This window comes from Sus scrofa, chromosome 7 (assembly GCF_054392235.1).
Source record: "Sus scrofa isolate SSC_HxYL_T2T_F1_AM1 chromosome 7, Sscrofa_HxYL_maternal_Yorkshire_Landrace_v2.0, whole genome shotgun sequence".
Taxonomy (NCBI): domain Eukaryota; kingdom Metazoa; phylum Chordata; class Mammalia; order Artiodactyla; family Suidae; genus Sus; species Sus scrofa.
In genome coordinates this window covers 136,500,682-136,527,558 of record NC_139389.1, presented here as the reverse complement: position 1 = coordinate 136,527,558, position 26,877 = coordinate 136,500,682, and the positions used below count along the sequence as shown (strand labels likewise).

Genomic DNA, 26,877 nt, shown 5'->3' with positions numbered 1-26,877 from the left:
TCCCAGCAGCTGACGGGGTCTTGTCTTACAACGCCACCTGTGGGTCTCACACCAACGAGATGGGGTGGGGGGTGTTCAGAGAGTGGGTTGCAGCCCCCCCCCCCCCCGTGAGGACACGGACCCCGCTGCCTTCTGCGTCCCACATGCTGGTGGTGTCAGGAGAGTGGGCCGGATACTTCGGGTCTGTGTGCCCTGGCATCTCACCCAGGAGGGGTGCGTACCTGGGGGTCAACTAAAGAAACGTGGGGTGACTAAGCGGGGTGTGACACGAGCTGCCCCCCACAGTAAAGCTACGCCCCTCCTCTGTACTAGGCACCATTGTGAGCCCTTCATGGATACGACGGCCTTTCCCATACCATTTTACAGACGAGGAAACTGAGGCCCATGAGGTTATATGCAGCTACCCAGGCGGGAGCCAGGCAGGGGGGTGGCACAGTCCGGTCCAGAGCTGCCCCAATAACCACCATGGTGGAAATGCTCAAACCCTCCTGCGAGGCAGGGAGGCAGAGAGGCAGAGACATGCTGTGTGTGCTGGACCTGTGACTCCATTTACGTTTATTTTTTGGTTTTGGTTTTTGGCCACACCCGGGGCATGTGGAAGTCCCCTGGCCCCACAGCTGTAACCAGAGCCACAGCAGTGACGATGCCGGCTCCTTAACCTCCTGAGTTTCAAGGGAACTCCCATTTGTTTTTGTTTTGTTTTGTCTTTTTATCTTTTCTAGGGCTGCTCCTGCAGCATATGGAGGTTCCCAGGCGAGGGGTCTAATCAGAGCTGTAGCCACTGGTCTACACGACAGCCACAGCAACGCCAGATCCAAGCCGCATCTGCACCTACACCACAGCTCACAGCAACCCCGATCGTTAACCCACTGAGCGAGGCCAGGGATCGAACCCGCAACCTCATGGTTCCCAGTCGGATTTGTTAACCACTGAGCCACGACGGGAACTCCCTCCCACTTATTTTTAAAGGTGGGATCATTTGGGCGCCGAACTGTTAGTGGTGGTGAGACAGAGTGGCAGGCTGTCACTTTGCTGATCAGAGTCACTTTTTGGCGAGAACCTGTTGCACACATTGCCACCCTCTGTATTTGAAGATGACCGTGGACTGTGAGTCCCTGGATGAGCGCCCTGAAGTCTGAGAGGACACCCCTCCTCACGGGACAGTGCGACACATAAACAAATGTTGGAAGCCGTCCGTTTTTTCCTAATGGCTGTTCCTCTAAAACAGGAAGCTGGTTAAAGAGGAACCTCCCTGGACAACTGGGCTGGCATGGTTGGGGAGGAAGCTGGAGGAGAGGGCTGTCCAGAGCCCTGAGGTCCCAGGCGGGCACCCTGAAATCCCTTGCTGAGGCCCTGACTGCGCCACCTGCCTGCCAAGCTGCTCCAATGCATAAAAGCCTCGGATTTCCAAAAGGTGACAGGACTCGGCTGCGTGGAAGCCGCCCCGCTGCCACCTCCCCACTCCGGGTGGAGGCTCCCCCGCTTTCCTGCGGTCCCACCCAGCGTCGCGGGGGGGCCTGCGCCTGCAAGTCCCGGCTCTCGCCCGTCTGCGCGAGCCCTCTGGACCTCGGGCTGTTTGGAAACGCCTCTTCAGCCCGAGTTAAGGTAAATCACCCCAGGCGTGGGAGCGACCCGGCACCGGGCAGGGCGGCCCCGGCTGGCAAGACGCTCGCCTCCGGGTGTGGACCCCGCAGGGTCCCCTCCGGCAAGAACCGCGATGCGCAGCTCGGGGTCCGGAGGCCGGGAGCGCAGCAGGCGGGCGCGCGCCAGAGAGGGGGCACGCTGGCTCCGGCCTCTGTCCCGCTCACCCGGTGGGGATCGCGGGGGTGGGGGGCTCTGTGCTCCTCCGCCCTGGAGCCGCTCCAGCCGGGCAGGGGAGTGGCCAGGGCCACTGGATCAGCAGGATGGCTCTAGCGGCTCCAGCCCGCAGCCATGCGTCATCTCCCCTTCCTGGGGGTGGCGCGGAAGGAGCCGCGCGGGAGTGGAACAGGTCCTGATCCATGCCCCGATGTGACCTAGGAGCCACCGCTGCCGGGGGTGAAGGACGCCGCGCGGCTGAGGGACCGTCTGGGGCAGGGACGGAAACACTCTGCAGAAGGCTCGGCCGACAGCGGGCAGTGGCCAGGGAGCAGTCCTCTCACAAGAAAGAGCTGGGAGCTCCCAGCTCAGGGCTGGTGTCCTGGGAGCCATGTGAGCAGAAAGGCGGGCCCCACAGCGCCAGCCCCCAGGGTGGGTCTGAGAGGGGCCCTGCGAGGTGGGCAGGAGCGGGGTGGGGGCTCAGCTTGAGGCGCCACCAATGCTCCACCTGCTGACAGTCCACTCCGGGTTAGAGATGCGGGCGCTGAGGACTCTGCCGGTCTCATTTACCTGTCCACCCCGACAGAGCCTGAGCTCCCGAAGTCAAAACGGCGTTCAGCACCTCCCCAGGATGCCCTCTAGCGGCGGCCGTGGAGCAGGTGCCCCACTGACCCTACCGTTGGGGCTGCCCAGTAAACAGGTCACAGGGGACCCTTACAGAGCCGAGTAGGGTCCAGAGGTTCACACATTTGTTCACTGAATAAACAAGAAACCAGCTGTAGGAGTTCCTGCTGTGCTGCAATGGGATGGCAGTGTCTCTGCAGCCCCAGGACGCAGGTTCCATCCCACGCCCGGCACAGTGGGTTAAAGGATCCAGCATTGACGCAGCTGCAGGGTAGGTTGCAATTCAGATCTGGTCCTGGCCCTGGAACTCCATCTGTCTCTGGGCGGGGGATCCGACTACAGCAGCTCGGGTCGCTGCAGACCCGCAGGTTCAATCCCTGGCCCATATGCTGCGGGGTGGCCAAAGATGAAAGGAAAGAAAGAAAGAAAAGTCCCTTGGTCCTTAAAACATGAATAAGAGCTAAGGTTGTAGTGGGTGGAACGAGACGGTTATGGTGTCATTAATTCTAATGAATAGAATCTGGTTGTATCCTGAGAAAAACCCAAGAGAAGAATGTGGCAAAGTGGGGAAGCTAACCAGAGCCAAGGCTGATGCAGGCTGTCGGAAGTAAAGGGGGCAGTCCATCCCCTGACACCGCCAACAGCCACGCAAAATACCTCTCTGGCAGAGGGAGCCGGCTGGCCCCCACACCTGCTCTCTCCTTTTCCACAGGGACGGAGCTCCTGGTCTGGGGCTGGACACAGGCCCCCGAAGAGAGACACCCTCCCTGCCCACCCCCGCCAGCGTCCAGCAGAGGCCAGGGGCATGCGGCTGGGCTGTGAAGGAACCCCTGTGTGTGGACAGCAGTGCCCCGGGGGGTGTCCTCTCTGGGAGACCCATCAGCTGCTCCCCAACAGGCGGAGGCATCCAAAATGGTCGGTGAGGAGACTCACGTGTGATTGGGTCAAGCTGACCGGCTGCAGGGGCCCAGATCAAGCACTGCTTCTGGGTGTGTGTGAGGGTGTTTCTGGGGGAGCCCAGCACCTGAATGGGTGACTCAGTGAGGCAGGTGCCCCCGCCCCAGGCAGGTGGGCCTCGCCCATCGCTGAGGGTCTGACTAGTACAGAGGCGAGGAACGAGAGACCTTCCTGCTGTCCCACCTTCAGACTTTGGATGAATCGCACCCATGGGAGCCTCAGCCTCCGGGAGGATAAGAGCCGACTCCTCCCAATAAACCCCCTTTCTGTGCATGTCCCACTTGCGCTGTGTCTCTGGAACGCTGACCAGCGCAAGGAGCTTGAACACCTGATGCTGAAGTTAGGCTGGCAGACGACACCAGCTGTCATAGCAGAGAAACCCTTTCTCGTCTCCTCACTCGTGACACGGGATGGCTATGGTGCCACCCTGTCGTGGGGTTGGTCATTGGGTTGCCCATGGCCCTGGAGGCAAACGGACAGAGCTGCTGCCCAGAAGGGCCCCGGGAGAAGTGGGCAGCGTTCTTATGGTCATTGCCAGACCAGGCCTTGGAAGAAGGGGAGTCTTGGTAACCAGTATTTGAGGTCTCAAGAGATGGCAGTGACAGTTGTCACTGCAGGAGCTCAAGAGGGGTCGGAAACGCAGAGCAGGCGTGGGAGCTGCTCCAAGAAAACCAGGGGGAGCTGCCCTCGCAAGAGACACCAACCCCAGCCCCAGGTGGACGACACCATCACGATACAGCATCCAATAGGCAGAGCCACCCTGCACTTTCTGAGCACAGAGACACCGGAGGGGGTCGCTGGCTGACGGCCCTGCGGTGTTCGTGTGCCCGGAGATGGCCGCTGTCTCCAAAACCAACACCAACGCCATCGGCGAAGTCAAGGCAAACGGGAGAACGTCTGTGATGTGTGTCGCGGGCCAGAGTTGCCCACCAGTGCCACCGCAAGGGGGTAAGACCCTTGCAGAGACGGGGAAAGGCCTTCCAAAGGACCTGGGGAGCGTGGCGGATGGGCCGGCAGCCGCGGGAATAGGCTTCTCACATAGGGAGACACCCGTTTCGCCCGCAGATTTCCAGCATCCAGCACCGGGATGCCTGCGTTGGTGCTGGTGGGAAGTGCGTGCCCGAGACTGCAGGGGCTGCTGCAGACCCTCTCTGGAGATGCACGGCACTGCGCAGCAGCGACACTTTACAGGAGGTTTCCGAGGTCACCGAGGACCCCGGGGAGTAGGTCTGCCCCGCGCCAGCCAGCCGGGCCCCTGAGAGGGAAGCCTGGCCCCGCCTCCAGGGTCAGAGAGCCGGGTGAGGTCTGGTCGGCCACCTCACAGCCACCCCCGGAGCAGACAGCTGTGACAGATGGTAAGTTAAGAAACGGCTGCCGATAGACGGCCCAACACGATCCTGTTCGGTTAACGAAGCACGTGTAAGTGCATCATGTTTATGTAAGTTGTGTGGTTAAAATATGTACTTACGTGTGAGTGATTCTGCATGTAAAAGACCTATTTTCTTTTTGTCAGCAATGCGTGTGACATGTAGAAGTGCCCAGGCCAGGGATCGAACCCACACCAGAGCAGCAACTGAGCCACAGCAGTGACGATGCCAGATTCTGAACCCTGTGAGCCACCAGGGAACTCCTGAAAGGCTTATATTCAAAGCACAGGAAAAGGAGTTCCCTGGTGGCTCAGTGGGTTAAGGATCCAGTGTGGTCACTACTGTGGCTCTGGTTGCAGTGGCGGCACAGGTTCGATCCCTGGCCTGGGAACGTCCAGGTGCGGGGGGTGGGGAGGGACAAAAAAACCAAAAACACGTTTGGGGAAAATACTGAAAGGTTAGAAATGAATCCAAAGTGTTAAGAAATTATGTCTTTGGTGGAAACGCAGTTGATTTAGCTTTCCCTGCTCGCTTATCTTTATTTCATGTTTTCTCCGTGACGACTGTGTCAGTTGTGCAAGGAGAAGAAAGGACAGTGACAGCAGCAGCTTCTGTGGTCCAAGGGCTGGCAAAGTGGACGGCTGTGCAGCTCTCAGGACCTGGGGCAGGCGCCCAGAGCAGACGGTGCGAGATCCCTGTGCCGCTGGGCCCAGCCCGCCCTGGGTCCGGGTGATGCACAGACGCCCTCCTGTCTCGCACCTGGTTGGTCTGGGCCCTGAGACGAAGGGCCCCTTTGGAGGTACATTTTAATACTTTCCTGTGCTTCGCATGGTGGGAATTGTGTCCCAACAACGTGGTACAAGAGTTAAATGCTGGAAAAGAAAGGAAAACAGCAAGGCCCTGCTGCAGAGGCCAGCAGAGAACCTTCAGAGAGCTTCTACGGACGCACAAGGCGACACCGGCACCTTCGCATCTATGTTCCCCTCAGGGCCGTTCAGATGACTTTCTTCCTTTCTTTCTTTGCATTTTTAGGGCCGCACCTGCGCCATGTGGAGATTCCCAGGCTAGGTGTCAAATTGGAGCTGTAGCTACAGGCCTCCACCAGAGCCACGTCTGCAACCTACACCACAGCTCACGGCAATGCCGGATCCGTTAACCCACTGAGCGAGGCCAAGGATCGACCCCACAACCTCATGGTTGCTGGTTAGACTCGTTCCTGCTGAGCCACGCCGGGAACTCCCGTTCAGATGATTCCTAGTTTTCCTCGGAGTTGTCTTTGTTTCTTGATGTTTTGCAATTAGGAAAAATGACCTCGGTAGTTGAAAGCACCCTTGTTTCTCAAGCCAAAGAAATAGAGTCGGGCAGGTGGAGGTGGGCCCCGCATGCCGAGGTTTGTACCAAATGCACACGTGGGAAGGATGGCACGGGGCTGAGCAAAAAGAGACCCAGTGACCTGGCACATTTCAAAGATTTGTGATGGTGGCATGGGACACAGGAGAGGGACCTCTGGGGCACCTGGGCCGCAGGAGTCCAGGGGTGAATTGCCACAGCCGGGAGTGGGCCTGGCTGCCTGCTGAGAGAGCCCCGGGGGTCGGCCAGGCAGTGACGCAGTGACTGCCAGGGTTTGGGGGAGAGAGGAGTCCGAACCAGCCCCGGTTTGGAGGGTGTCTCTCCCAGGAGAAAGAGTAAATTCCTGTGGGGGAGCCATGGTACCGAAAGCGAGGTAACACCCAAAGGAAGAAGGAGCGTCTGGGCAGCGGTGCTGCGGGCTGGGGAGCCTACAAGGGGCGGGCATACTCTGCCCGCTTCCCAGCAAGCCACGGACACTGTGGACAGGGTGTCCCCGGCCCGTCTGCTAGGGGCAACAGGCTGGATGGACGGGCATGCCCTGGAGACACAGAGGGGGAGAGTCACCCCAGGGGCTGCCTGCCTGGGGCTGAGGGACGGCCTTGAGCTTCCCAGGCCAGGCCTGCCCAGCGGAGGGCAGCTGTGGGGTTGTCCTGGTCTAGGGAGAACCTGACCCATCTGGGAAATGACCAGTAGGCAGATCCTCCACTTTGGGTCAGAGATGATGTGTTTGTACGTAACATTAAAGCTTGCAGGGGGTCCAGCTAGGCGTTCCCGTCGAGGCTCAGCAGGTCACGAACCTCATATAGTGTCCATGAGGATATGGGTTGGATCCCTGGCCTGGCTCAGTGGGTTGAGGATCTGGCATTGCCTTTAGCTGTGGTGTAGGTTGCAGATGGGGCTAGGATTCCGTGTTGCTTTGGCTGTGGCTGTGGCCTAGGCCGGTAGCTCTGATTCGACCCCCAGCCTGGGAACCATCCAGGTGGTCCTGGGACGGGGCTGTGTCACGGCCGCACTGTCTCCTCCCCAGGTCCTTCTCTTCTTAGGACATGTGTTGGGGTCGTGAGAGTCAGCTGAGGCTTGGACACGTGAGGCCATCCAGAGGTCCCCCGTCCTTAACCTCGGGGTCCACTCCCCAAGGATGCCCAGCACGGAGAAACCAGGCAAGTCTCTCAGATCCTCTGGGCTCTGTGCATGACGGCCGACCGGGGCCCTCAGTGTGCTCCCGGGGACGGTCAGGGAGGTGACACCTTGTGGAGCTGGGAGCCCGTGACCGGCTGTGCAAGGTTGTATGGCTGTGTCGGGCCAGGAGGAGGTGGCCCCGGCCCTTGGCTCCTGTGGTTGCGGTGGACTGCCCGCCCTCACTGTCACACAGGACGCGGGTGGGCAGAACAGACAGGCACAGGTGCAGACCCCTGCCTTCCAAAGAAGATGCTTCCAGGAGTGCCCGTCGTGGCGCTGTGGAGGTGGATCCGACTAAGAACCATGAGGATGTGGGTTTGATCCCTGGCCTCGCTCAGTGGGTTAAGGATCCAGCGTTGCCATGAGCTGTGGTGGAGGCCAGCAGCTGTAGCCCTGATTCGACCCTAACCTGGGAACTTCCATGTGCCTCGGGTGCAGCCCTAAAAAGGATTGAAGACAAATGAGTGTAGACTGAAGAAACTCTATGAATTTTAATTAGCATAAATACAAAGAAAGTACACCTAGGAATATCCTGGTAAAATTGCTGAAAGCCGGAATTGTAAAAGCATCATTACCTTCAAAGTACAGCAAAAAGATACGAAGTCAGAGTTCCCGCTGTGGCACAATGGGCGCGCAGGCTGGCACCGTGTGTTGGGGACCCGGCATTGCCACAGCTGCGCCTTAGGTCATAACTAGGTCATAACAGGCATTGGCTCGCTGTGCTCGGGGAATTGCGTCCAAATGCTCTGCCCCGGAGGTGCCCTCCTCGGCCGTGTCTGCGTGTGCGCGGGACACGAAGAGGGACTGTCACTTGAGCAGCCTCAGGTTCCCCAGTATGAGACTGTAACAAAATCTCTGCTCTGTCCTTCCAACCAAAGACTGTATGGCAGCGAAAAGGAAGGTCTCGAGGCAAATGCATCTCACAAACATTGATGAGAAAGAAAAGCACCTTGTAGAAGGTGAGATATGAGGTTTTTTGGGTTTTTTTTTTTTGGTCTTTTTGCCTTTTCTAGGGCCGCACGCGTGGCATATGGAGGTTCCCAGGCTAGGGGTCGAATCAAAGCTGTAGCCGCTGGCCTACACTACAGCCACACCAACAGGGGATCCTAGCCGTGTCTGCGACCTACACCACAGCTCACGGCAATGCGGGATCCTTAACCCACTGAGCGAGGCCAGGGACCGAACCCGCAACCTCATGGTTCCTAGTTGGGTTCGTTAACCACTGCGCCAGGACGGGAGCTCCCTGAGATTGTTTATGTACAGTTTAAAAACATGCAGGAGATGCCACTGTGGCTCAGTGGGTTAAGAATCCGACCAGTATCTAAGAGGGTACGGGTTTGATCCCCGGCCTCGCTCAGTGGGTTAAGGATCCAGCATTGCTGCAAGCTGTGGTGTCGGCCACAGACTTGGCTCGAATCCGGCTTTGCTGTGGCTTTGGTGTAGGCCAGCAGCTGCTGCTCTGATTCAGCCCCTAGCCTAGGAACTCCCATATGCCATGGGCTCAGCCATAAAAAGATGAAAACAGACAAAAAACCCCACGCAGAACCCTCATGTCCATTGATGACGGGCAGTATAAAAACCTGCCTGGCATTAGTGATGGCCCAGCCCAGGGCTGGGTAGTAGTTATCCTTGGGCAAGGAGGGAGGAAACCGGACTTTGGGTGGACTCATGGGCTGTGTTCTTCACAAAACAGAGTTACATCAAAACAAGACAAAACAAAGAAGAAATATGAGAAAATCCTAATTTTGGGGTGTGGCCGAGTGACTGTCTTTTCGTGTTTTCTCTTTGCTCTTAGGTTTACTTGAGGTATTTTTCTTAACAAATTGAAGTCACTCGTTGAGGCTTTTCAAAGCAGGCGTGTTGTTCCGGGGTTAGCCTCTCAGGTTGCTTTGTGTGTTGTCCTGGACTGTGCTGTGTTCTAGCTTCGCTGGCTTGATCGTCCATTCCCTGCTGGGAGGGCAGCCCCCTGGCCCTGGCAGGTGAGACTTTGATGTGGACCAAGGGGGTGGGGGCCAAGCACCCTCCCCATCAGGACAGAGACTTACAATACCTTCCTGTATCTGATTCCAGGACTCTTGCAATTCCGTTTCCACTTTCAGCATTTAATGCCACTTGGAATTTATTTTTAGAACCATGGAAAGTTGGGATTGGATCTACCCTTTTCCTTCTCTCTCTATGGAAATTCTAACACCATTGAAGAGTGTGTCTTATCGTCAGTGATTTGAGGCCCCTGCATTTCTGCATATGGTTGGGTTTTTTTCTGGACCCCCGGTTTTATTCTACTTGTCCATTTGTCTGTCCCCATACAAATACCACATGGTTTAATGGAGGTATTTGATATATTTAGATGTACAGATGGGCACCTGTCTCCACAGGTTTTCTTATTTCTTTTAGAATTTTCTTGACTCTTCTTGTGGATTATCTCTTCCAGATGACTTTAGGATCAGCTCATCAAGTTATGCGAAAATCCTGTTGACACCTTGGTTGGGATTAAATTGACTTTACAATCTGACTGGCGAGGAGTTTAAGAGTTTACAACTCAGCTTTCAAGAGGGAAGGGGGAGTTTTCTGATTTAGCTAGCACTAAGTTACAGTCAAGGTTTAGAGTTTTGTTTTGCTTTTGGCGGTGCCGGAAGGAAGTTCCCGGGGCCAGATGGAACTGGGGCCGCAGCAGTGACCTGGGCCGCTGCGATGACAACACTGGATCTTTAACCCACTGCACCACAAGGCACTTCACACGTTTCTTTTCAGGCTCATTCTTGGGGACCCCGTGGGGTGTTTGGGTGATTGTGATGGCATCTGAAGATAACTGAGGGCATGCATGGGTGGGGTGGGTGGGACACAGAAATGTGACTATCATGGGCAACCACAGGTGGCACAATCACCTGTCAGGAGGTGGGGAGTCCTGGGAAACACGATAGGGAGTGGGGCTCGCTTGGGGGCAGCCCGGGGAGCCAGAGAGCCGAAGAGACCGTCTGAAAGTCGGTCACCAAGCCACCCCCGCAGCCCCTGGAGGCTGGGGGGAGGGGCGGACAACCCAGCACCAACCATTCGCGGAGCTCAGTTTCTCTGACCCCGCCTCGGGCCCCGCCCACCACCCGGGCCCGCCCCGAAGCCCTGAGCCCCGCCCACTCCAACCACAACCTGCCGGACCACGCCCCCTAAGCCCTGAGCCCCGCCCACCAAAACAGCCCGCCCAGCTGGTCACGCCCCCGAAGCCCTGGTCCCCGCCGCTCCTGCAGCCGCCGGCGAGGCTTGTTGGTGCCTAGTTCCGAGGCCCAGGGGCAGCGTCCGGGCCGGAGGTCGCGGGCTCAGCCCTCGCGTCCTCGCCGCGGCGGCGGAGCCCGTGCCCGTCCCCCGGGGCGAGGCCGTTGCGGGCGGTGCAGTGCCGGCGCGCGCGGCGAATCTGCCGCTGCGAATCGGAGGCGGCGGCGGCGGCGGCGGCGGCGGCGGCGGTCTCGCGAGAGTCTGGGTGGCGCGGACGCGGCTGCGGACGCGGTGCGGGCGGGCCCGGCGTCGCGCGGGCCGGCTGACTGGAACCGGGGCCGGGGCTGGCGGGCGGGGGCCCGGCCGGAGCCGCCAGCATGACGGGCCGCGTGTGCCGCGGCTGCGGCGGCACGGACATCGAGCTGGACGCGGCGCGCGGAGACGCCGTGTGCACCGGCTGCGGCTCGGTGCTCGAGGACAACATCATCGTGTCCGAGGTGCAGTTCGTGGAGAACAGCGGCGGCGGCTCGTCGGCCGTGGGCCAGTTCGTGTCGCTGGACGGTGGGTCCCGGCGGGGCGGGCGGGGGAGCCCCGGGCGGCGCTGGAACGCGGTGCGTGTGCGGGCCTGGTCTTCGTCACGGCATTCAGCGGAGGAGGAAGCGGGAGGCGGCCTGGGGTCGCGGTCGGGGTCGCGGCCCAGCCCCCTCCGTCCTTAGAGTCGCCTCGCTCCTTGGGGACAGTTGTGTGAGATTGGGGTCGGGGTCGTGGGCCAGTTCCCTCTGTCATTCTGGCGGCCTCGCTCCTTGGGGGCAGTTGTGACCCTTGGGTTCTCGTAGCACCACGGCGAGGACCAGGAGAAGGTCCAGCCCCAGCGCTCGGAGAGCAGCCCTGCCCGCGGCGCCCTGCTCCCTGCAGCCGCGTGTTCCAGGGGTGCCGGCGAAGGGACCCAAACTTCGGGGAGCAGCGTCTTTCCCTGGGCCAGTGCCTGTGCGATGGGCCCAGGTGTTGAGCCCCACTCCGTGGTGGCTCCGGAGCGCGTGGACCTGCACAGAGACCCAGTTTGTTGGAGGACGCTAGGGTGTGTGGCCAGTGTGGGGTGGTGAGCAGAGCTGCTGAAAACGTAGTGTGTGGCTTCTCTCGTGGACGCCAGTTTTCATCTCCGGGGTGGTTACCCAGAGTGGGGGTAGCCTCACTTCACCTTTATGGCAAAGCTCCAGGCTGACTTCCCTAGCGTTTTGCATTCTTCTCGGCTGCTTCCCCTCTTGACCAGATCTTGTGTTGTCTGTGTTTTCGTCTGTGTGTATACATATATATATGTACTTGGGGTGTCTTCGTACTGTAGTCCTTGCAGTGAGCGTGTCGGTGCCTCGAATCCGTGTTAACGCGTTTCCCTAGTGCAGAGGGATCTTAATGGCTTTTCAGGTGCTCACTGGCCACCCTTAATCCTCCTTGCTCACGTGGCTCTGCAGGTAGTGTCTTCTTCATTTTTGTATTCAAGTTGTTTGTTTTCTTACAACAAACAAGTGTTGAGTTTTGCACACTCTTTAAATGTTCCCCTATAAGTCCTTTGTTGGATAGGTGTTTGCAGAGCAGAAGTTTAAAATTTTGATTAAAAGTTTTAAAATGTGATGGAGTCTATTGATTTTGTCTTTCGTGGATTGTATTTTTCCTGTCCTTCTCAGAAATCTCTTAAGCCTAAGGCATTATGTTCTTCTAAAACTTTATTTTATTTTATTTTTTTGCTTTTTAGGGCCGCCCCTGAGGCATATGGCGGTTCCCAGACTAGGGGCTGATTCGGAGCTACAGCTGCTGGCCTACACCACAGGCACAGCAACACCAGATCTGAGCTGCGACTGTGACCTATGCCACGGCTCAGGGCAACACTGGATCCTTCACCCACTGAGCGAGGCCAGGGATCAGACCTGCATCTTCATGGTTCCCAGTCGGATTCGTTTCCACTGCCCACGAGGGAACGCCTAAAAGCTTTATTTTTCATGTTTTGCATTTAGATGGATGACCGTCTTAAGTTTCAGGCGAGGTGTGCAGGTCGAGGTGGTGGTTTGCAGTGGACGGCCGGTTGCTTCGGCACCATGTTGCGAGACTGTCCTTTCTCGGACGGCCTTTGCTCCGTTGGCACTCGGCATGGGGCCGGGTTTCTGTGGGTCTCTCTGGGCCCCCTGTTCCACCCCTTGGAGGCGGGTGCCAGCTTCTGTGTCTGCAGCGCAAGGGTTTGTCTCCTGCACGTTTACAGTGAGTCTCAAAACCAGATGCTGTGTTCCTCCAGCTTTGCTCTTCCTTTCAGAGTGTTTCGGTCACTGTAGTTCCTTTTTCATTCAATTTTAAAGTAAGTCTGTGTGTTTTTATGAAAATCCTGCTGGGGCTTTGATGGGAATGGCGTTGGATCTCTTGGTAAATTTGAGGAGATTTGGCGTTTTCACTGCATTGCGTCTTCCAGTCCGTGAGAACAGGTTTGCTTCTCTGTTCATTAGGTCTCCTTTGCTCTGTCATCAGGTTTTGTACGTGGTTGAGCTGTTTACCGAAGATCCAAATAGAGCTCTGGTAAAAGGTATTTTTCAAAATTTCATTGTTTGGTGCCTGGGGCATGAGGAAGTTTCCAAGCCAGGGATTGAACCCGCACCACATCAGCAACCCAAACCCCTTCAGTGGCAATGCCAGACCCTTAAACAGCTTCTCAACAAGAGAAGTCTAAAGTGCATTTTTTGCTTGCTTATTGCTAGATTATAGAAATATGGCTGATTTCTACCATTGGCCTGTTTCTTGTGACCTTACTAAACTTTAGTTCCAGGAATTTTTAATAGGTTCCTTGGAATGCTCCATGTGGACAAGCACATTGTCTACAAATAGGGGCTGTTTCCCTTTCTTTTGTTTCTCTCTCTCACGTGTGAGCACGCATGCTTGCCTCCTTCCCAGTCTTACAGGGAGGCATTGGCTCTCTCCCCTCTCAGTATGGTGTTAGCTATAGGGTTTTGATAGCTGGTTTTTTTTTCCTTTATAGCTCTTTTTTAGTCAGTAAAGTTCAGGAAGTTCCCTTTCTTCTCCTTGTTTGCTGGAAGTTGTTTGTCATGAGTGGATGTTAATTTGGTCGCAAGTCCTTCCTGCATCAGCCGGTTCAGTCATATGTTTTCTTTCTTCAGTCAATCAGGGCAGCTGGTTTTTTGAAGGTTCAGCCTGCTGGGCGTTCCTGGGGCAAACCCACTTGATGATGAGCTCTTAGTCTTCGTGGGTGTTGCTGGATCAGATGAGTTGATACTTTGTTGAGGACTCGGGTGTTTATGTCCGTGTGGGGTATTAGTGTGCAGTTTGCTCCTGATGCCTTTGGCTTTGCTCTCAAGGTCACGCGTCTCCTGGCTGAGGTGGGAGATGTTTCTTGTCCTCTCTTTGCTGGGAGAGATGTGTGGAGTTGGCATTGCCTTCTTGACTCTCGTGGAATCCACCACTTTGCTGTCTGGGCCTGCAAGTTTCTTTTTCACGAGTTTTAAATTGCAGATTCAGTTCCTTTAATAGTTATAGGTTTTACTTATATTTTGTTTGGTTTGGTTTTATTTTCTTTTTCTTTTTGTTTTACTGCCGGATTGGAGTACATCTGCAACCTGTGCCACAGCTTGTGAACCCACTGAGCCGGACCAGGATCCAGCCTGCATCCTGCAGAGACAGTGTCAGGTCCCGAACCCACTGAGCCGCAACAGCAACCCCTGCTCGTGTTTTAGGTTGTCTCCTTATCTTGGGTGGGCTTGTGGTTTTCTAGATTGTCGAATTTGTGCAAGCTGAGTTGTTGGTACTGTTCCTTTAGTCTTTTGATGTCCACAGGGTCTGTGGCAGTGTCCCATTTTCCTTTTAGATATTGGTGGGGCTTTGGTGTTTTTTCTTTTTCCCTTTGTCTCTCTCGCTAGAAGTTTATCAATTGTATTGGTCTTTTCAAAGAACCAGTTTTGAGTTTCACTGCTCTTTCCTCCTGTTTTCTGCACAGCAAACATCTTCATGTTCTTCCTGAGCAACTTCCTGGGGCTTCTGTGGTCCCAGGAGTCCCCACGTCTCCATGGCTGTGTTTGCACCTTTGTCACATGTTGCCAGACTGTCCCCTCAAGTTCTCCCAGACCTGGATGTCTCTCGGGAGGAGAAGAAGAGCAACAACAGGAAGGACCAGGAGTTCCCATTGAGGCTCAGCCGTAACAAACCCAGCTGGCATCCTGAGGACTCGGCTTTAATCCCTGGCCTCACTCAGTGGGTTAGGGATCCGGTGTTGCCAAGAGCTGTCGTGTAGGTCGCAGACGCAGCTCAGTTCCTGCGTTGCTGTGGCTGCGGCCCAGGCCGGCAGCTGCAGCTTGGATTTGCCCCCGAGCCTGGGAACCTCCCTGTGCCACAGGTGCAGCCCTAAAAAGCCAAAAAAAAAAAAAAAAGGAAGAACCTTCCTGGCTGACACGTAGGTTTTCCGGGGGAGGCGCTGTGCTGAGTGCCGCGACCGACGACAGACAGCCCTTCCTCGCGCAGACGAGAAGGCCGGGTGCAGAGGAGGTGGACGCCTGGGGTCTGGATGTGGGGGTGAGCTCAGCCCAGGCTTCGGGCTGCGCCGTGTGATTAAAGGTGGGACGAGGCCCAGGCGGGCTCTGTCCTGTGGGCTCCCTCTCTGGAGGGCCCACAGGGAAGCGCTACAGGGGCTCATGATGGGTCCTTAGCTCCGGGGGGACCCAGGGAGGTGGCTGTTGGCGGGGGCTGGGGGGTGTTACCTGCCTCCAGCAAACCCTCCACCCCACGCAGGTGGGGCCTCCAGGGATCTCCTGGACGCCAGGCCTCCTCCCTTCCCCATCACGGCAGCAGTCATGCAGGGCAGTCTCACTGGGCCCCTGAACCTCCCTGGCACAGGAGTGTGTGCCCAGCTGGCCCTCCTCTGCTCTTCCTCTGCGCCAGCCTCATCCCGGAAGCTTAGCTTTCTCTCTGGGATGCCCTTTTCTGGGTCCCGAGGCCGCTGTGTCTCCTAAGTGTCCTTGCTGCGTCTTTGAGAATGAGTGGTGGGTGATGACTTCGGCAGGTGACTTGAGTGTGTGTGAGTGAGACATCAGGGCCCCGTGGCCAGAGGCCCTGCCGTGACTGGCGCTCCTGCCGGGATCCCGAGGAGAAGGCGCCCGCTTGCCCCGGGTCCCCTGGTAGACGTTCGAGGGCCAGCAGAGGGAGTCCAGTGTCCTGGCCGGATGCACAGATGGCACCTTGCTGAATGCTGGTGGCAGCTGTGGTGCTGGGGACATCTGGGCTGGGCCTTTCAGTTGATGGGCAGCTGGTGAGGGGCGGGCATGGCGAAGAGAAGGGATGGGTGCGAGGACCGCAGAAGGGCCTGGCAGGGGGCCGGCTGGGGCAGCGGGCCTCTGCCCTCCTGCGGCTGGTGCTGCCGCTCACTCCGCGGAGGGCGGGGCTTGCTCGGAGTCACGGCCTCAGGCGCAGAGGCAGCCTCCTTGGAGGGTGTTGGGTAGCCGATCCGTCCCTGGGGCCTCCCTTCTCATCTGGCGGCCCTCCTAGGAGCTGTCCCCTGGGATGCAGCCTGGAGGCAGAGGGAGCTCCCGCTCCGAGCAACGTGGCTCCTCCTCCCCCCTCTTCTGGGGAGCATCTCCTGGGGGTCCCCAGGCACACACTTTTTTTTTTTTTAGGTTCCCAGGCGAGGGGTTGAATTGGAGCTGTAGCCACTGGCCTGTGGCACAGCCACAGCAACACCAGATCCCAGCTGCATCTGTGGCCTGCACTCCAGCTCACAGCAAGACCGGATCCTTAACCCACTGAGGGAGGCCAGGGATCAAACCTGTGTCCTCGTGGTATCAGTCAGATTCGTTCTCTGACTGAAGTCCTGCCAGACACACTTTTAACCTTTGGAAACTGGGTCTTTGAAGGCAGGTGTCTGTCGGTGCCTGTGTTCGTGCAGTTGTGAGGGAGGAAGCCCGGCTTTGACCCCGAGGAGGCAGAGCGTGCTGGTTGGGGGCACTCCTCCTGTCTCAAAGAACGGCAGCCCTGCCTGGAGGGGGCTCTGTCAGGCACGGCCTGCTGGGGTCCTGGCCAGGCTCTGGTCCTGGAGCTTAGAAGGTTCTGCATCTTTCCTTCTGTCCTGTGGCCCCCCCTCAGAGCCCCACTGAGTTCCCGGCTGGCCTCAGCTCTCTCCTGCTCTCAGGAAGTAGCCGAGTTCTGTCCTGGAAGCCTCAGGTGAGAGAGGACTGTCACCTATGGAGTTCCCGCTGTGGTGCACTGGGTTGGGGATCCGTGTTGTCTCTGCAGCGGTGCAGATTTGATCCCTGGCCTGGCGCAGCGCTTAAGGGTCCAGCATTGTCTCAGCTGTGGCTGGGATTCGATCCATGGCCTGGGAACTTCCATGTGCTGCAGGTGCAGCCAGAAAAAAAAAGTCATTTGCTGCTTTTGCCACGTCCCGTGCTCCTTGCTGTATGTTTCTGTATCATAATTGGGACGATGCAGGCCCTTGGGTCGCTATGTCTGGTTGAAAGGTGTTTAGGCTTGTTTATTGCCCGCAGCAAAGTCCATGCTGGGGCCACGGCCCTGCGTCCGGGCCCTGATAAGGCCTTGTCCATTGTCTTTTGCGCGCTTTGGAGGAGTTATGTCTGAGCTCGGCTGAGGGGCTGCTGGACTTCTCTTCTGTTCTGGAGCCCTCAGCTGGACCTCGTATGGGTGTCCCCCCTCAAGAGGAGTTTCAAGACAGCGACAGAAACCCTTCACTTTACAATGAGCACAAACTGGAGTTCCCGTTGTGGCGCAGTGGAAACGAATCCGACGAGGAACTGTGAGGTGGTAGGTTCGATCCCTGGCCTCGCTCAGTGGGTTAAGGATCCGGCGTTGCCGTGAGCTGGGGTGTGGGTTGGAGATGTGGCTCGGATCCTGCGTTGCTGTGGCTGTGGTGTAGGCCGGCAGCTGTAGCTCTCATTTGACTCCTAACCTGGGAACCTCCGTATGCCGCGGGCGCAGCCCTAAAGAGCAAGTGTAAAACAGAACGAACACAAACTCACTAAGCTTTTGCTCGCCCACCGCGGAGGGTCTGAGGGTGAAACGGAGGCTGGTGCTGTGTGGGTCTGGGCCGCTCCCCGTTGCTGCTTCTCTCTTTCTGGTCTCGTGGTGCAGGTGGTGCTTGGTCCTCAGGGCTCCGAGTGGCCGAGCCCGTGCCTGTCCCCCCCTTGCTTTGCGGCCGCCAGCCCTCAGCCCAGAGGGCGGCAGGGGGAACTTGGGGCCTCTCTCCTGCTCGCCACGAGGGGGCAGGCTTGGCCTCACCGCCCTGGACAAAAGCCGCGACTTCGTGTGCGCTTCTTCTTGGAGGCAGCCTCTCTTGGTGGAAAATACCAGGTGTTTTGAGGGAGAGGAGCAGTCTGGGAACAGCATGCTTCGGTGGTTTCGGCCAGAGGGGTGCCCAAGCTTTCTTTCCTCCTTCAGGGACCCCAGCCCCGGGGTGTTAGTGGTCAGAGGTTTGCTGAATAAGCGGCACTTTCCTACCGTCCACCTCGCTGTCCAGACATTGTCTGGTAACCGGCTCCCGGGGGAGTGTTCGCTGAGTAGAAGAACCTGCGTCTGGAGCTCGGCTGTGGCGGGCGGGATCGGCGCTGTCCCGGGGCCGCCGGGCCTCGGGTTGGATCCCAGGTCCCGCCCAGCGGGTCAGGGATCCGGCGTTGCTGCAGCTGCAGCTTAGTCTGATCCCTGGCCCGGGAGCTCCGTGTGCCCCGGCGCGGCCAAAAAGGACCCCCAGATGAATAAATAGATGAAAGAACCTGCATCAATTTGGCCAACAGGTTCTGGCCTCCTGCCTGCTCCCTGCTCCTAGCCGGCTGGACCCCGTAAGGCGCCTTCCTTGCCGGAGCTTAATCCATGTTTCTCTTGGGCGCAGGGATGACCTGAGGCTGCACACGAGGCCCTCGGGGCGCACAGGCTGGTGTGCAGTGTGTGTGAGTGTGCGTGGGGAGCAAGAGTCGGGAGTCAGCTCCAGGAGCAGATGTGCCCGGGACAGCCCCAGGAGGGGTGACGGGGCTTTGGGAGAGGCAGGGAAGGACAGCACAGCACCAGGAAGTCGAGGTCCCTGGGGTGCAAGGAGGGGCGCCCAGAGCTGGAGTGCAGGGGAGGGGCAGGGGTAGGTGGTGGGGGTCACACTCACCAGAGTGGGTGTCCCCTCTGACTCAGCAGTGTCCTCGTGGGCTCTCTCCTGGTCCCCCACCTGCGTCTAAGCAGGAGAGTGGCTGGGAGGGAGGCCACCCAGGGTCTTTGTTCTGGAAGGGGGGCCTCCAGATTTGTACTGTTCGCTGTCCCTTTGCATGTGATATTTTGTAATTGTTTGTTAAAGCACATGCCCACTCTAGTTAAACAAGGTGTTTTCTTACCTTTTGTGAAATAAAAGTTGGGCAGCACAGGATGCAGGTGAAAATGCGTCTCTGCTGGTCAGGTGACTGAGGGCTTGTGCCTTCTTCAGTGGTTCCTATGTCTAAAAGATCGTAAAAATAAAAATTCTAAAGGTTAGAAAGCTGGAGTTCCCTGGTAGCCTCAGGGTTAAGGACTCGGCATTGTCATGGCTGCGGCCCGGATTCCCTCCCCGGCCTGGGAAATTCTGCATGCTGCCTGTGGCCCCAAAAAAGCAAAAAAGCTACCACCTCCGGGATAGGGTAGAAGATGCAGGGCCTCTGCAGCGTCACGGTAGCGCTGGTGTGTCAGAGCCCCTCATTTCTGGGCCCGGGGACAGGTCTCCCCGGAGCCTGTGCTGCCCCGGCCCTCTCCAGGCCCCAGCATGCCCCGCCTGGTCTCGCCTTCCCTGCTCTGTGCTGCCGGCTCTTGAAGATGCCGAGTTTGTGGTAACTTGCAAGGGCAGCAGTAGGAAACCGCCATATGCCGGGTGTGATGACAAAACCATCTCCAGGGACCGTGCCTGTCCCCAGGCACCACGCCCTGTGGGAGGGGCCACAGGCCCCCTGCCTGTCCCCATTGTTGGACCCCAGGAGGCGGGGGCCTCGGCCCCAGGGAGACTCCTGAGGTGGGGAGCGCTGGGTGCTTGGCCCCCTGACGGCCCCTGCTCTGCTCCTGGCTTCGTCCAGCCACTCGTGGCCCGGAAACTGCGCAGCCAGGCCTCCCTGACACTCGTCAGAGTTCCCTTAGCCCGTCTTGCTTCTTTTTTCCCAGTTGAACTTGAGACTCATTTTGTTCGGATCTTGTAAATAGTCTTGGTTTGGGATTGGTTTGGGACTTGGATGCAGTCACAGGCCAGCTGGAGGCCAGCTTGTCCTCAGCTGCCTGTGCTGGTGGCCGCCCATGGACAACACGGGGCCCTGCTGGCCCCGGGAGGTGGGCCACGTGCTGTCCTCAGAGGCCTCTTGTCAGAATTCAGAGAGCTGGCTTTCCAGGTCCCTGTCACTTCTGCGTGTCCATTTCATCCGCACTGGGGTCCCGGTCCCTCCAGCAGGCCCTGCCTCCTGACCTCCCCCAGGCGGCTGAGAGTGTGAGGTCGTGTCCCTAGCTTCAGGGGCCTCTCACCCCGGGGTCTGTACTTTGTAACAAACACACTGGCCTGTGGGACGGGCAGCACCTTCCGCTCGCAGCCTTTGCTGGGTCCCCGGGCCCTCACTTTGGCAGCAGCTGGTCCCCATTGGAAGATCTGTCTTCAGTGGTGGGATGGATACGTCTGGTGAGCCGTCCGGATGTGTCCACCTGGCTGTCTTCACAGGGAAGCAGAGCAGGACCCCGGTCCGGAAGCCCTGCAGGACTTCCTGGACTGGCTCAGAGACAGCGGCAGTTTCAGAACGGTGCCCATGGGTCCAGCTACGGCAAGACTAGGCTCTGCAGGTTGCCACTCTGTGGGTAGGCAGGCAGCACCCAGATGGGTCGAGGTGCGTGTGCCTCCTGCAGACGCGTGGCTCCGAGGCCCCAGGCCACAAGGGACAAGGTCCCTGCCCTCCAGGAGCCCGCAGTCCCCCCGGGGAAAGAGATGCACTGAGACGGTCGTGGTGCAGGTGTAGCTGCTGGGAGCGGGCCGGCCCAGGGCACCCGAGGGCCAGGGCGAGGGGCTGGGCTGGGCTTGGGCCAGGCCTGCGCCCTGGAGAGCTGTGCTCCCACTCAGCCGCCTGGTGACGGTGGTCTAGCCACTCGGGGAGGATGCAGACGGGCACGGCCCACCTGCCTTAGCTCCAGGTCAAGGCCACGACCCTGTTGGCAGGACAGAGGTGTGAACGGCGCTGGGGGGCACTTGCTGCTGACCCCGCTGTGTTCTTGCTCCAGAAGCACCTTATGCCCCCAAAGGGCTGTCAACACAGGTCTCCACCAGATTTTGCCTGATCAGTCTGATTTGCGTTTCCAGGTGCTGGCAAAACCCCAACCCTGGGCGGCGGCTTCCATGTGAACCTGGGAAAGGAGTCACGAGCACAGACCCTGCAGAACGGTGTGTCCACCACGGGTGCTGCTGGAAGAGGGCGGGCTCCTGGGGCGGGGGGGTGGCACGAAAGGCGAGAGGGCAGCCTGCAGCGAGTCCCTCCCCAGCCTTGTCTCCCTCCAGGCTTGCTGCAGGCCTGGCTCCTGGAGGGGGCATGTCTGTGGAGCCCCCACCCTGGGTCATCCAGACCGTCCTGGAGTCCCACCCCAGACTGTCAGGGACTCCCTGGGTGACCCAGAGCCCCACCCCAGACTGTCAGGGACTCCCTGGGTGACCCAGAGTCCCACCCCCAGACTGTCAGGGACTCCCTGGGTGACCCAGAGCCCCACCCCCGACTGTCAGGAACTCCCTGGGTGACCCAGAGTCCCACCCCCAGACTGTCAGGGACTCCCTGGGTGACCCAGAGTCCCACCCCAGACTGTCAGGGACTCCGTGGGTGACCCAGAGTCCCACCCCCAGACTGTCAGGGACTCCCTGGGTGACCCAGAGCCCCACCCCAGACTGTCAGGGACTCCCTGGGTGACCCAGAGTCCCACCCCCAGACTGTCAGGAACTCCCTGGGTGACCCAGAGTCCCACCCCAGACTGTCAGGGACTCCCTGGGTGACCCAGAGTCCCACCCCCAGACTGTCAGGGACTCCCTGGGTGACCCAGAGTCCCACCCCCAGACTGTCAGGGACTCCCTGGGTGACCCAGAGTCCCACCCCCAGACTGTCAGGGACTCCCTGGGTGACCCAGAGCCCCACCCCAGACTGTCAGGACCTCCCTGGGTGTCCCAGAGCCCCACCCCAGACTGTCAGGACCTCCCTGGGTGACCCAGAGTCCCACCCCCAGACTGTCAGGACCACCCTGGGTAACCCAGAGTCCCACCCCCAGACTGTCAGGGACTCCCTGGGTGACCCAGAGTCCTACCCCCAGACTGTCAGGACCTCCCTGGGTGACCCAGAGTCCCACCCCAGACTGTCAGGGACTCCCTGGGTGACCCAGAGTCCCACCCCCAGGTCTGCAGGACCCCCGGGTCTCCCGCAGAGACTCTGTCAGGGCTTCTCCCTGAGATCTCTGGATGCTGCTGGGCCCACACCTGTTGGTTAGTGGTTTTGCCGAGAAAAGTGCTGTGACAGGTACCATTTTCCTTGAGCTCCGTTGCAGTTCCAGGCCGCAGCGGACGGGCAGTGTCTGTTCCGATATTGGTCTGTTTTTAAGCGGGTTATTCGCCTCCTCAGTGAATTGTAAAAGGTCTTTATACGTTTAGACACAAGGCTCTTATCGCTTCTAGTCGTGATTTACAGAAAATCTTCCTTCGTTCTGGGGTGTTTTTCCCTTTCTTGATGGTGAGCTTTGAAGCACAAAGGTGTTAGTTTTGATGATGTGCAGCTTGTCAGTGTATTCCTTTGTCGTTTGTGTTTTTTGTGTCATAACTGGGAAAAATTGCCCCATTCAATCCGAATCGCAAAGGTCTCTGCTTCCGCTCCCTTCTGGGTTTTATGGGCTCGCTCTTGGTTGAGATTTTGATCCTCTTTGCGGTGGGGTTTACATCCGTGTGGGAAAGGGCTCAGCTTCACGCTCGCACGCGGGTCTCCCGCTGTCCCGGCGCTGTTTGCTGAAGAGACTGTTTGCCCAGTTGGCACCTTTGTCAGAGTCGGCAGGCGTACAGGTGAGGGTTGACGTGCAGATTCTCCCTCTGCCCCGTGGACCGTCTCTTCTCCTTTTGCAAGTGTCACACTCTTGCGGTTGTTGTGTCTTCGTAGCGAGTTTTGGAATCAGGAAGCCGGGTCCTCCCGTTTATTCTTCATTTAACATGGTTTTGTCGACTCGTCTGAGTCCCTTGGCTTTCCCTACGGGTTGAGGATCAGCGTGTCCGTTCCTGCAAAGCAGGCCCCTAGGGTTTTGATAGGGATTGGCTGAATCCACAGACCAACTTGGGGAGGACGGCCCCCTTAACGAGCCGAGGTCGGAGTGCCCGTCGCGGCTCAGCGGTTAACGAATATGACTGGGAACCATGAGGACGCCGGTTCGATCCCTGGCCTCGCTCAGTGGGTTAAGGATCCGGTGTTGCTGTGAGCTGTGGCAACTGCAGCTCAGATTCGGCCCCCTAGCCCGGGAACCTCCGTGGGCCGCAGGTGCAGCCCCGAAAAGCTGAGAAAAGAAAAGACAACCAGCCAAGGTCCTCTGATCCCTGAATGTGGAAACCTGCAGCAGCTTTCCATTGAGTTAGGGTTTCCTTCATTTGCTTCAGCAACTTCTGTTTACATCTCTTCCTCCCGCCTCCTCTCTGCTTGCGCAGCAGCCGGATGTGGGGTCCGGGCTCCTAGGCCAGGGACAGACCCTGGCCACAGCAGCGAGAGTGCCATGGGCTCGCCGTTAGGCCACCAGGGAGCTCCCTGAGGTTTGTTCTTCTTTGCTAAATTTATTCCTGAATAGTTTCCTCTTTTCCATGCTATTGTAAATGGAGTTGCTGTCTTTTTTTTTTTTTTTTTTTTCTTTTTTTCGGTCTTTTTGCTATTTCTTGGGCTGCTCCCGCGGCATATGGAGGTTCCCAGGCTAGGGGTCGAATCAGAGCTGTAGCCACCGGCCTACGCCAGAGCCACAGCAACGCGGGATCCGAGCCGCGTCTGCAACCTACACCACAGCGCACGGCAACGCCGGATCCTTAACCCACTGAGCAGGGGCAGGGACCAAACCCGCCACCTCATGGTTCCTCATTGGATTCATTAACCACTGCACCACGACGGGAACTCCGGAATTGCTGTCTTAATTTCATTTTTTTTTGAGTGTTTGTTGCCAGTTCATAGAAACATGATAGATATTTGGAGTTCCTGTCGTGGCTCAGTGGTTAACGAATCCGACTGGGAACCGTGAGGTGGCGGGTTCCGATCCCTGGCCTTGCTCAGTGGGTTAAGGATCCGGCGTTGCCGTGGCTGTGGCGTAGGCCGGCAGCTATAGCTCTGATTAGACCCCCAGCCTGGGAACCTCCATATGCCGTGGATGTGGCCCTGGAAAAAGACAAAATAAAAAAAAAGAAACATGGTAGAGGTTTGTATATTGATCTTGTCCTCTGCAGCCCGTGAGAAACTCACTTATTAAAACAGTCTTTTAGTGGATTCTTGGGAATTTTCTATATACAAGATCATAACACCTGCAGATAGATAGAGCTTAGCTTTACTTTCCAGCCTAGATGCCTTTCGAGTCACTGTCCCCCCGACAGCCCTGGCTGTAGCCCCCGCAGCTCGCTCTGTACAAGCGTCTAGTTCCCGGTTTCAGGGGAGAGGCCCGGCCTCTCACCGTCAGGTGCGATGTTAGCTGTGGTCAGCTCGGGCCGGGCAGTCTCTGCTGCCACCTCAGACGTTTCTGGGGGAACAGTCTCGGGAACGCCCTGGCCTGCGGGCGCCTCTGGAGTGAGCGTGTCTCCCGTGCATGCCGGGAGCGGGGGCTGCGTAAACTGAGCACCCTCGCTGCGTGTGGGTCCCTTTCCCCTTGGCTCTCAAGGCTGCACCTCCCTCGCACGGCGGCTTTGGTGGCGGGGGAGTGGCCAGCAGCTCCCCTGTCCGGGAGGGCTGACTGCTGTGAGGGCAGGTGGTGGGCTTCTAATTACGACTCGCATCAAAACGTTTTCCAGTTTCCTTTGAGCTTTTTCCTTTGACCCCGTGGGGTCTTTGGTGTCGCTGGCTCTTTTCTCATCTCCAGCTTGATCCTTCTGTGTTTCGAAATCACAGGATTTCAGCCGTTTGAAATGATTTGACGCTTGCTTTATGGCCTAACATGTGGTCAGTTACAGTCAGCAGCTTGGGCCCTTGAAGGAAGAGGCTTTTCTGCAGCAAGTGGCCGTTCCGTACGTGTCACTTGGGTGGGATCTCCCTCCAGGGCTCCGTGGTTTCGGGTCTGCTTGGCTGTCGCAGGGGGGCCTGTTTTGCCTCTATGAAGACGCTGCACTTGCAGATTTGGAGACCTCCTGGCTGGCAGCCTGACCTCCCTTTGCTCGGCCTTCATGCCCGCTGTGCAGGCCTTGCTCCTCGGCTTGCTCCTAGGTGGTGCTGTCACAGAATCTTTCCCCTCTGGGGCTGCCTTCATCAGCTCTCCCGCACGTGAAGAAAGGGCATCCTTCTGAAGACCTCGAGTAGCTTCTTCACCAGACCCAAATCGGTTACCAGGAGCAACGCTTACGCAGACCTGCTCATGGCGGTAAAATTGGGAGCTAACCATAAAGAGAAAGAACCCATCCTGGTTAAAACACTTGAAATAACCCTTGGTCTAAGTGAGCCATCAGCCTCCTGGGAACAGCGTGGGGTCTGAGGCCAAGGTGGAGCCGCTCCGCTGAGGGGGGCCCGCAGCCCTGGGAGAACCCCGGGCCGTCCCCCCTGCACCCCTTTCCCCAGGGTTCCTGCCCAGGGTCTGCGCCCAGCCCCAGCGGCCTGGCGCCTGAGGAGGGGCCGGCTCTCCCTCCAGCCACCCGGGCGCGTCTCTCCCGTCTCCGCGGCCGCCTCCGCCGTCAGCGGCCTGCCTGTGGGGCTGGGGCTGGTCGGAGGGTGGAGGAGGCCCTCGGGCCGGCCAGGGCTTTGCCAGTGCTGACTGGCCGCGCCAGGGCGAATGCCGCGCCCTGGCCTCTCCGGGCTCTTCTCTCTGCCTGGGCGAGGTTGCGCCGATTTCACCCCCTTGCTGTCATTTCCCTGGAGCTTTTGGGGAGAGGCGAGGGCTGACGGCAGCCTGTCTTCTGCGCTTCCTCTGAGACGCCCCGGCTGCATTTCCGACGTGGGGACCCTGCTCCTGTCTCTCATTTCATGCTCTGCACAGACCTTTTATTTTTTTATTTTTTTGTCTTTTTGCCTTTTCTAGGGCCGCTCCTGCATGTGGAGGTTCCCAGGCTAGGGGTCGAATCGGAGCTGCAGCTGCTGGTCTACACCACAGCCTCAGCAATGCCAGATCCACGCTGCGTCTGCGACCTATACCACAGCGCACGGCAATGCTGCATCCTTAACCCTCTGGGCGAGGCCAGGGATCGAACCCGCAACCTCGTGGTTCCTAGTCGGATTCGTTAACCCCTGCGCCGAGATGGGAGCTCCCCTGCGCTGAGCTTTTTAACCCCTTCACGGCCGTTCGCTGGTTTAACCACGGTGTGTGCTCCTTTTGCCTGTCTCGGGAACGTGTGTCCCCCACTCCTCTTGCCCCAGCGCCGGGAGTCTCACTGGGCTCACAGGCGTGGGGCCGGCCACCCCCAGCGCTCTCCCCGGCGGCCAGAGCCGGTCTGTGGTCCTCCCTGCACGCGCCCCCACCTGCCCCGAACCTGTTGGGTTTGGTTGAAATCTGTGGATTTCACTTCAGCTCTTACTATTTCTGTTAAGTTTTGGTTGCTGAAAGAAATGAGAAAACAAGAGAGTTGGGAGGGGGATGCCGGGGGCTGCTCTGTTCATGTGGCCCCTCCCGCCCTCCTGGAGGTGTGTCCTGGCACCTGCCCCCCCCCGCCCCCCTGCCCCGCACCTGCCAGCTCCCCTCCCCCCACACCCGCCCCTCCCAGCTTGGCTCTGGTTATGTTGGGAAGGTACGCAGGTCACGGTAGAGGCGTGGTCGGTGAGATAAACACCCTGGACCCCCTGTGCACACCCGCCTTTGCCTTCCCTCTGGTGCCCCACAGAGCACGGGGAAGGGGGGCAGTGCCCCCAGGGAAGGGGTTTATCCCAGTCTAGGCTCCCATCCCTTTCCTTCTTAGCTGGCGCCTTTTGGGTTTCTCTCTGCCTCTGGCGTGCTGAAAGGCCTCCGGGCCAGAGCTTTTTTCACTGATTTGACAAGCCCTTTCATTTGGAAAATACTTCTTGGGACTTTGTGCGCGCGCGTGTGTGTGTGTCTTTTTAGGGCCGCACCCTTGGCACAGGGAAGTTCCCAGGCTATGGGTCTAATCGGAGCTACATCGCTGGCCTACGCCACAGCCACACCAGATCCAAGCCACATCGGGACCTACACACAGCTCCCGGCAACGCCAGCTCCCTAACCCACTGAGCGAGGCCAG

General features: G+C 58.3%; 1 protein-coding gene and 1 long non-coding RNA gene across 20 annotated transcripts in view; both read left to right on the top strand.

Annotated features, from left to right (window-relative positions):
* The window catches only part of BRF1 (BRF1 RNA polymerase III transcription initiation factor subunit), a 67,131-nt gene that overhangs the window by 2,416 nt on the left and 37,838 nt on the right, over positions 1-26,877 (top strand). For 4 of the 19 annotated variants that reach the window (XR_014809373.1, XR_014809372.1, XM_021081616.2 and 1 more), the window contains exons 1-2: positions 10,737-11,042; positions 20,809-20,889. Coding sequence is in view for 13 of the 19 variants with exons in the window: in XM_021081616.2 (XP_020937275.2) it covers positions 10,859-11,042; positions 20,809-20,889 (265 nt within the window). In the remaining 6 variants the exon portion in view is untranslated. Of the gene's footprint in view, positions 1-1,094; positions 1,606-2,019; positions 2,230-3,133; positions 4,327-4,443; positions 4,734-10,736; positions 11,043-14,815; positions 17,280-20,808; positions 20,890-26,877 lie in introns of those variants that run through there. The other 15 variants (XR_014809371.1, XM_084967114.1, XM_084967112.1 and 12 more) reach the window with 9 other exon arrangements.
* Positions 5,318-9,786, top strand: LOC106508289 (uncharacterized). The gene is made up of 5 exons (XR_014809380.1): positions 5,318-5,544; positions 7,139-7,255; positions 7,468-8,233; positions 9,070-9,253; positions 9,345-9,786. It is a non-coding gene; the product is annotated as an uncharacterized LOC106508289 (long non-coding RNA).